Genomic DNA, 10119 nt, shown 5'->3' with positions numbered 1-10119 from the left:
ATATTTGCTGGGTCATTAGTAAAATGCATGACAAACTATATGAGGTACATGACTTCTCATATTTCTACAAATGACCCCACCTACGCGAATTCCATATTTTTACCTCCTGATGAGGCTATTTATCATTTCTTTGCCCTAAAGTGACTATACATGATCACATCATTGTATTGAAGATAACTACCACAAGTACCTGAATACTGGAGGGCATAAGAAGAAAAATAATAAAATGCATATACCCATTACTTGGATAACATGTAATTCATGAGTCTACTTTATTCAGTATTTGTCCAGTTCTTACATATAGTATAGGTGTGCATAACGATGAAGGAAATGGTAAATATAGATCAATCTTAAGATATATTGATGGCAACATTGTGACAGATATTCGATTCGGTTACGATTCCGCAAGCCATCCCCTAAGTATATGAAGTTTCATAACTAGAATATATAAATTATATGTTAATTCGTGTATAAAACGCTGATAGCATCGGGAATATAAAAAAAAATAAAATCCGGATAAGTGAGAGAATGGTAATCGGATTACGTGAACGCGTCCGGTTTGGGTCCGGCTCCTCTCTCTTCCTCTCGGACCAGTGAACAGTCTCCTGTTTTGACGTGAGGAGGGAACACGTTAAACCGGCTCTCTTGCTTGCAGTTTCCGTATCCGAATACATATGATACTGATGTGATGGAACTTCGTAGTCATAATTTGAGGACAATACAGCAGCATTAACTCTTAACATGAGAAAGTGTGTCTTAGTGGCCATGAAAATCTGTCCCTCACACTGTTTATTTTGAAAATGTATCAGGAATCCCATGAAAACCACAATGAATATTGCTACTAGCGTGTCATCCCAGCTAACTCCGGTTAGCTCGGCCTCCAACCACCCAGCAGACACAAATTCGCTTAATTTCCCACTCGACTCTACCGGCAATGAGTCTCATGACATTCAGGAATCAACTATTACATCAGAAGGCAAGAATAATGAAACGAATAATTCAGAGGGAAATGAAACCAGGAAAAACATCGTTATCAAAGAGGAGCTGATACCGATTCCTCCTCACTTGTTGGAGCCCCCAACCCCAACCCCAGGTGACTTAATTACATTGTATTCTATGTTCCTTCTACGTACCATGCAGGCGACATTATTATTATTATTATTATTATCATTATTATTATTATTATTATTATCATTATTATCATTATTATTATTATTATTATTATTATTATTATTATTATTATTATTACTACTACTACTACTACTACTACTACTACTACTACTACTACTACTACTACTAACACTTGCTACTTCCACCACCACCACCACCACCTATCACTTATTTTCCTATACTACTAATTAGTTTCTTAAAAATAAAAATGCAAACATAATCACGCTTTCACTTGGAAAACCGTGGTATTCCATAGCTTAATTTGACACGCAACATAAGTTAAGATAGTTACATGTATTTCTTTACTTCAGTTCTTAAATTGAAATTGTGTTCCTTTGGAAAGACTAGTGTTCAAACATTTTTTAAATTTTTGTTCCACAGTGCTCACCAAAAGGCGACGAACAGTGCTGTCCATTGCTGATAAAGCGGACTTAATACGGCGAATGCACGAGGGAGAGTCTCAGAAGCAGTTGGCACTTGAATATGGCATCGGCACTTCAACCGTATCCGATCTTAAGAAACATGAAGTTGAAATTCTTAGACATGTAGAGGCCAATGGCGAACTCGTCGCCAGGAATAGGAGGAAGCTCGAGTCCGGAGCCAAAGCTGATGTCGAGGAAGCCATTTTGGATTGGTTGCTGAAGGTAAAACACACACACACACACACACTTTATACTTTTACTTATATCTATATCGTGCTTTATTATTATTATTTTTTTTTTTACAAAACCGGAATAAGCTATTTAAACGATGACAGTATTTTATTCATTGCTTTGCGTAACGGGATGCTATAATTTTCTAACCCACATATTCTATTGCACAGCATTTGTCACGAAATGGATTATCTTTCCGTAAGGGAAACTCACAGAAGCAGCCCTACTTATATCTAGAATTAACTATCGCGTGTTTACTCTGTGACGTTGAATTATATATATATATATATATATATATATATATATATATATATATATATATATATATATATATATATATATATATATATATATATATATATATTATTTATAATAGTAATAATTATTGTTGTTTATTTATTTCTATTTAATTATTATTATTATTTGTTTTCCCTTTACACAGGAGGTCAGTAGAGGAAGAGAGGTATCTGGATCCGAGGTAATGGCGCGCGCCCGCCAAGAACATCTCCGACTGCGAGGCACCACAGAATTCCGTGCAAGCACCGGATGGCTGGAAAGGTTCAAACGGCGTTACAACATCCGGGCCTTCAAGCCGGGTCAGGAGAGCAGTTGGCAACGCACAGTCCCAAGATCAATTTTTGGAGAGAAAGGCACAAGAGGTAGACGACGAGGCCGTCCTTCCCATATCTTGTCCACCAAAGTTCGTGCCCGTAATGTATTGGAACAAGTATTTGAAGGCTCCTCATCTTTGCTAAAATCTGAAGTCGAGAGTGCAGAAGAAGGCGAGTATTTGGAGTATAAGGGCGACGAAGAATTGTTCACTGACAACGAAACCTCCACCTTCCAGCCTGTTGTCCGCCTCGAGGAAGGGCACTTTGCTTTTAATATTCCTCCGGTAGAGGAAATCCCTTCCGCCAGTGAGGCGGCGAGCCTTCTCTCCAAGGCACTAGTGTGGGCAGCAGCACAGCAAGATACTACACCTCAAGAACTGTTTGTCATGAAGGAATTACAGACTAAAGCAGCAATGCGAAGTATTGGGAAGAGTCCTCATTGATTCTAGGAGAAAATACCAATACTTAATCATGTTCCCAGACGGTGCCCAAAGAATGTTGCCTTAGTTAGTTGTAAATTCACGTATATCTTAAGGGATCCATTCGTCAGTATTGTATTTAAGAACTTTATTCAGTAAAATGAAATGGTTATATATATAAAGATGTCAGGAAAATGGATCATATGTAAAAAATGTTCAGGTTTATAAATTATTAGCATACTGATTAATGTTTTATTGGTTAAAATATATGAACACTTTGTATGGGATTGTATTACTCAAACACGTGAATCCATATATATATATATATATATATATATATATATATATATATATATATATATATATATATATATATATATATAATGTAAAGATTAAAATGACACGCAGATCGCTCTGCCTTCAACTGAGAAAAAGTTCTGTTGGCTCCAGCATCGGGCTTGGAAATTTTTAATAAAAATAATATTTATCTAGTTCATCATCATGTTGTATATATAGTATAATTACATGCGAGGCTATACTAACACCAAGAAAACTTAAAATATTCGTGAAAAAAAAAAAAAAAAAAAAAATATATATATATATATATATATATATATATATATATATATATATATATATATATATATATATATATATACTATGATACACTTCGAAAAAATAGATTAGCTTATCCTGAAGGAACTAGCACGCCTGCAGCAACAACTATAGTTATCTTGTTTTCTGTGAATAATTCCATGGTAGACTTCGAAAGAAAACGTATCCTGGTCCATGTTTTTTTTGTTTTCACATGAATATTACATCACTGATATATTTGCTGATGTACTTTAAGTTCCATTCTGAAGAAAAGTATGGAAATCAGGTACGCGAACGTAGATCACTAAAAGTTTTGATCAATATTAATCATTTGAAGATAACCGCCCGTGCATGACCAATATTAAGTAAATATTATAGTAATTCTCAGTTACATAGAAAGTATTTTGCATTTTTTGTAAAGATATAAAAGTATTCTGCAATAAAAAAATAAACTGTCATAAAAATTTAGAAGAAATATACAAGAGTTTGATACAATGGTAAAAATTCAAGTACTGAACTCGTATGTGTTTAGTTAAAACCTGAGTATATATACCCCGCGAGTGAGTATTATTGTTGGAAGCGGTGTCTCGTAGACACACGAACATTGATCGGTCACTCCTGCTCTGATCTGCTCGCTAGTGTCACATTCGCTTCTATGTAAGGGTTCCCGGTGCCTCGCCGCACGGTTGAGCCCTGGGCTTCTCAACTCTCGGGCTGTGGTTGTCCTCTCCCGTAGCATCTGTCCTCATGCTAGCCTTCGTTCACAAGGGGGTGTTGATAATCGATTCATTCAGACGCTTCCAGTCGAGCGGCCCTGCAAGTGGCAGGATGCCATTCTTTTAAAAGTTAAGACACACACACACACACACATACATATATATATTATATCATATATATATATATATATATATATATGTAATTAAATCAAGCATCAGTAGTAGTAGAACTGCATTATTAGAGAAAGAAACAAATAATTTCCTAATAGCAGAAGTCTAGACCTTTCAGGTTGATGACCGATATAGGAGTTTAAGGTGTCAATGACCGAAAGAATTTGGAAGCGCCTTGTGCATTAGTATCTTTTTTTTTTTTCACTCTTGTCTTTTTCACAATGTTTAACATTTTGAGTTGTCAACCTTTACAAAAACCTTGCACAACTCATCTCTGTGTACTCTCCCTCAAAATGTTTATTTGTTTAATCGCTAGGGTATTTCCCCCCTTCCCCCGTTTACTGTGATGCTTTTTACGCAAAAAAAAAAAAAAAAAAACGGCAAAATAGTTAATGAGTCTAATAGAACACATATAAACAGTTAATCTTCATAATGTAAAAAAAAAAAAAAATCCTGAGCCAGACTGACAATCTCATCGCATCTCTGTGAATTCGGGCAGTGACTGATACTACACTGTCTCGATTGAAAGATAATAGTAGTCTACATACCTATAGTTTTAGTGGTGCAAGTGAATGTAACAAATTTTCACGATCTACCTAAGGAAATAAATAGATATACGCAATCAGAAACTTGTCAATTTATATTTTCTTAGTCGTAATCTTTCTTACATCCGTTTAGAGAAAAAAGGAAAAGAGGACAAATTCTATATTGTTCTGCTGGTTTGTAGTTCCTTAAAAATACGAGTAGAACAGTGCGTACTACGTTTTCAGCGACAGTGATCGTCCCTTCATCCTGTTCACCTGTCTCTATTAAACCTTCTTTGTTAGTTCTGTTCTGCTACTCGTATTACCTACTCCGATTCTCTCTCTTCCTCATCGCTCCCGTTCTCCACACCCTTCTCACCTTCAACCTCCTCTCTCCCTCTTATCACCATATCCACCAAAATGATTATCTCCTCCTCTCTATTTTTCTTCTCCGTGACCCTTCCAGCAACACCACCACCACCACCTTCACCTCGACTGATTAGTTCCAGTTATGAAACTGTACACACATTTGACTAGTGCAGGGGTATATATTATTTGAAAAGTGTCTACTATTCACTTTCTAGCAATTGGCACACGGCACATCGCTCTCGTCACTCGTTAGTATGAGGACGGCGACTCCTTTTGTATTACCAGCAGGTGCTATAAAAAAATAGTACTAAGGTTATATCTTTCATCCGCAAAGTAATGATAGTTATATACTGTTATTAATGAAAAAAAAATAATAATACTCACCCAACTCAATACTACAGGTTTTGATAATTTTTGTACTGTGCGGGCATTGCAAAGCTAATGTTATCGAATATGAATATAAAAGCTATTGTTAGCACTATGGGTATGACATTGCTTTTACTATACTCTGAATCTTTATATAACTATTAGTACAATAATTTCGGGTTGAACAAATATATGTGTACATGTATGATTTAAAAGAATGAAGTGATAAGCAGAATCTGGTCTAGTAGAGTATGCTTATCAATCAGGTGGTAAACTAGGAATTTTCTACAGAAGGATGTGTATAGATAATGATTACAGGTGAGAACGAGGGACAATATTAAGTAAACAAGAGTTGTCAGTTTTAGCCCATCGTCAGCAGACTACATGTGTCCGTAGGTTCTTGTTCGTGGTCTTTGTATTTACTTCATGCCACCCCACTTAAGTAATTTATGTACCTACTTATATGTTGTACATTTAAGTACACACAAATCATATACATGTACATATAACGGAAATGTTGAGAATCAGCCAACATTTATTGTACTGCTCTGTTCACATACCTTTTGTCGTTACAGTACATATATCTATACCTAACATAACTCATATTATCGGTAGTAGTACTCATTACATTGCGTAACTCTAATAACCCTCACCTCATACGACTAATAATTCTTACAACCTTACAAATTTACCTTAACAATCTAAAACAATTCACCATCACAATTTCATACAAAGTTTGTCCTTGCAACAAATATATTTGACATTTACTGAACCTTCTGCCCCTACAACCATACAAATTTGAAAACTTCCAAGCATCCCTCAGTGACGCTTTCTCATTCACAATGTAGATGTCGTCTCCCCTGTTATAGTGACCGTGGTTTTGGTCATCATACAGTTTAACCATTTTACAAGTAAAGGGGAATGGACTACTTCATAACTGACAACAATAATAGTTATTTCGAGAAGCACGAACCAGCCTGCGCCCAGGAGCACGTAAGCGAGAGTTTACCTTGTACTGAGCGGATATGGTGTTGATAAAGGAAGAAAGGACTAACTGAAAACTCGCTCTTATAAAAATCCGTTTGATGTTGCAATGTCTATTTTTGGGGACTGGTGTATTTCAGCAATACGTTTGGTTTCATAAAAAGGTATCGCAATACTCGTCTAACCCACAGAAAATACCTGCTTGGTAATGAACATTTAATGACTGAAACTATTCAGGAAGAAGTACAAGGCATCTGTCCACTTGAAGTTGGTGGCGTAAGAACTGCCAAAATCAGCTGCGTAGTAGACTCGGGTGGTGGCTTAAACTACACACAAGTTTCAGAGGTTGGCATTGACAAGTGAAGCAGACGAACTCAAGAACTAAATTTCCTTAGCCCACATATACAAGTAAACCTAATTCCTAACTTAAAGTTCCTTTATCAAAACCCGTACACTTCGGAATAAGTCAATCAACATGGGTAGCTACGCCCGCTCACTCCAAGGTAAGATCCTTTGTGCAGACGGCGTCCTCACACAAGAAACTTTTATTATGAGTGCATGATAGATAGAAACATATTGTGTACACTGGTTTATTTTGGCGACATGATCTCATCATAATTTGAGTAATTTATTTTCTTGAAATGACGATTGTTGAATTTAAAAGTCCTTACAGAATTCCTTTAAATTAGAAATCCTTGGCGTGGGTATGCTTGTGTGGATGTGCTTTCAGAATACATAGATCTAAAATGGGCGTCTTTGCGTCATCCCGTTCATTGATATTCATCTGTGGGTTTCTGGCAGGATTTAATGTGTTATTGTTTAAGATGAGTTATGATTTATGTCATTTGAACCTATGCGCGAGTGTGTAGATTGTGTAACAAGAATCTCTCTCTCTCTCTCTCTCTCTCTCTCTAAGCTACATATATACTATATTAAATGCTCGCATTGATACTAAAATATATCGACTATCTACAACTTAGGTTATAATTTGTTGTGCCATTTGTAAGCTCAGTAAGGATATGTTGCTGTCATTAATTCAGCCACTCAGAGATTGTAAAGAAGCTACCGTCATTCATGGTAGCTTCGGCTACATTGTCAACTTTAGTTTGCACCAACAGCGCAAGAGATTGTGGTGCTAATATAGCCTACTATGAAGCAAATTGCAGTGTTGCCGCCTCTAATGTGTTTAACAGACAGTTGGTTTCCCAAGTTGTGATAATAGGGACAGTGTGGAGGGGAGAGCAAGCATTTTTTGTCTTCATATGACAATGATCTACATTATTGCTGAGGTGATGTGACGCGTATCGTCGCTTACATAATTATACATGGATTGTGAGAGAAAAGTCTTATGTTGACAGAGGGCGTCACCAAAGTATGTATATGCTACGATGAAGTGAGTGTGGAAGAACCGTGTCTGCTGTCCTGTAAACTGAGAGTGCCAAGCCTGTGGTAGCTGGATGGAGTTTCTGGCTTCTGGTAAATTAGCCCGAGTGATTTTGCCGTGATGCGTTTTATTTCAGGATGTGTCCCTTTACACCTGCCTTCCTCAGTTCATGCCATGATCGACTCTCGTGAAATGTAGTCACGGTCAGGGCGTGTCATCTACTCGCGGTCAACAGGAAGGACGCTACTCTCTCCTTCCGTCCCCGTCATGGGTTGCTATACGCTTACTTTGTTGATTATCATGGCTTCGCTGATAATTACATGATGTGACATGTTTGGCTTAGCCTTTCAATAAATAGTCTTAGCAATAACTATGATAACAAATGTCGCCGAGGCAACAACAAGGGAAACTTCTCCGCAAATGTCATCATGAACCTACAAAAAAAAAAAAAAAAAAAAAAAGCTATACTATTAAACACCATTTATGCTAACAGGTCCTAGGGAGCAACTAAATTTTAAGTCTGAATTACAATAAAGTTTGTGAACGTTTATTATTAGTATGTACTACGCACCAGCAGACAAAATAAGAACGGGAAAATTTTAAATCCTGTCTTCTTTGTTTGGTTGTCTAAGTGTTGCCACCAAAGAGCTTTACATATATTTTCTCTCGCTATTCACGGAGACATATCTTTATCGTATCTACTTGTGTGGGGGTACTTTTCAGGCAGAACTTTAAGGCTTGAGGCATCTATATACATTATAACAACAGGAAAGGGCAACAATCACGTATACATAATGACATCATCTCTCAACGACTCAAACTCACACAAGTATATACAAGTACACGCAGGTGCCACATACTCGGATGTTGGAACAGAGTCCTTGGAGAAAACAAAAGACCATAACTTCCAGTCACCTTTACTGTGCGTCTAAGTTTATACAACATACTTGTCTTATCTCAGTTTTGCTTTAAGTCTGGAAATCTTAAATATTCCATAAAGTAAACAAGGCTATACGTGGCATACTGATATTTGGTCACGTGACAAGGATCAGCTGAGAAGTGTCAACAAAGGATGGGTGTCCTTCTTCTCTCTTTTTTTAGTGTATTTGTCAGATCATGTAATTTGACGAATAAAGCATCCCGTCACCCGATTTAAACTAAAAAATCATTCTCATCTTTTTTAATATGAGTGTGCATGTGACATCATTTGCTATCATAAAGCTTTACTGACGAAGCTTACCATTTTGTGAAATGGAATATATTAGCTGAACGAAAGCAAGTGGTACGAGATCTTATAAGAATAGCGACATATGGCAATTCAAACAGCTGAGCGAGCGTTTGCCTGGGTGAGAAGGAAGAGGAGTGGTGGAGCTACGGCCATCCAGTATTGATCTGTTGCCTGTGTGGATTCATTTCTGTGGGGAAATTACTTTGCATCACCTGCCGAGTAAGTATAACCTCTCCTTAAGTATTCTCGCTGTTAGGAAAGACCATCGAAGTGCAGTGTTGGATATATTTTGAAGGAGAAAACATTGATGTCTAGATGGGAAGAAGCTCTCCAAAGACTGATTACTCTTTCAGATGTAGCGTACAGCGATTCCTTGGATTTCACTAACAAATCATCAAAATAATCTTCTGAAATAGCCCCTTAATGTGCGATCTTTAGTGTACGACAGAGAAAAGGTAGGTCAATGATTAACCCTGAGCGGAAGTCCATGTCGCAAAGTGAAGTCTAATGACCTCGACAGGCAGCAGCAGCGAGCCTTGGTTACTGCGAACTGGTGAAGCAATACTCTGGACTCGTGCCCCACTTGGCCAGTGGTGTGTTGGCCTGCTTGCTGTGATGTGTATGGTTCTACTAGGGTGAAAAGGAAGAGAATTATAACCCAGTGACTTTCACTTCACAGAGTTCTTGAGTGTAGTATTACTTGACAGATATTGTGGTCAACAAGGATATAGCTAGTCAGATTCCTCGGTTGTGGTTCTGGCAGGCTCTTAATATTACTATACCTAGCATATACACAACACTGGGAATATTTTTATTTGTTATTTGATTGAAATTTGCTGTTAATTTTTATTTACTAATTTTTTTCAAGTTTTGTAGGTTATTGTTTTTTGTTTATTCTGCCCTTTGTTTCCTTTCATTATTTTTATTGTA

The 10119-nt window shown here is 37.0% G+C and overlaps 2 protein-coding genes across 4 annotated transcripts in view; both read left to right on the top strand.

Moving 5' to 3' along the window:
• Nucleotides 1-552: 552 nt before the first annotated feature.
• On the top strand, nt 553-3135 carry LOC123504156. Its single transcript, XM_045254489.1, has 3 exons — nt 553-1093; nt 1552-1814; nt 2266-3135. Exons 1-3 carry the CDS (start codon nt 817-819, stop codon nt 2875-2877), a joined length of 1152 nt encoding a protein of 383 aa, XP_045110424.1. The 5' UTR covers nt 553-816; the 3' UTR covers nt 2878-3135.
• Nucleotides 3136-6879: 3744 nt separating this feature from the next.
• Nucleotides 6880-10119, top strand: part of LOC123504157 (endochitinase A-like) — a 20124-nt gene continuing 16884 nt past the window's right edge. The window contains exon 1 of one of the 3 annotated variants that reach the window (XM_045254490.1): nt 6880-7080. In XM_045254490.1, coding sequence (XP_045110425.1) covers nt 7053-7080 — 28 coding nt within the window. In that variant the 5' untranslated portion in view covers nt 6880-7052. Of the gene's footprint in view, nt 7081-7523; nt 8054-8082; nt 9409-10119 lie in introns of those variants that run through there. The other 2 variants (XM_045254491.1, XM_045254492.1) reach the window with 2 other exon arrangements.

This window comes from Portunus trituberculatus, chromosome 15 (genome assembly GCF_017591435.1).
Source record: "Portunus trituberculatus isolate SZX2019 chromosome 15, ASM1759143v1, whole genome shotgun sequence".
NCBI classification, from domain to species: domain Eukaryota; kingdom Metazoa; phylum Arthropoda; class Malacostraca; order Decapoda; family Portunidae; genus Portunus; species Portunus trituberculatus.
This window is presented reverse-complemented; position numbering and strand designations above follow the sequence as displayed.

Excerpts from the sequence above, each read along its gene's own strand:
- LOC123504156 (XM_045254489.1), top strand. The coding sequence starts at position 817 with ATGAAAACCACAATGAATATTGCTACTAGCGTGTCATCCCAGCTAACT. Across the intron at positions 1,094-1,551 it reads GCCCCCAACCCCAACCCCAG|TGCTCACCAAAAGGCGACGA; the intron begins GTGACTTAATTA and ends TTTGTTCCACAG. Across the intron at positions 1,815-2,265 it reads TTTTGGATTGGTTGCTGAAG|GAGGTCAGTAGAGGAAGAGA; the intron begins GTAAAACACACA and ends CCCTTTACACAG.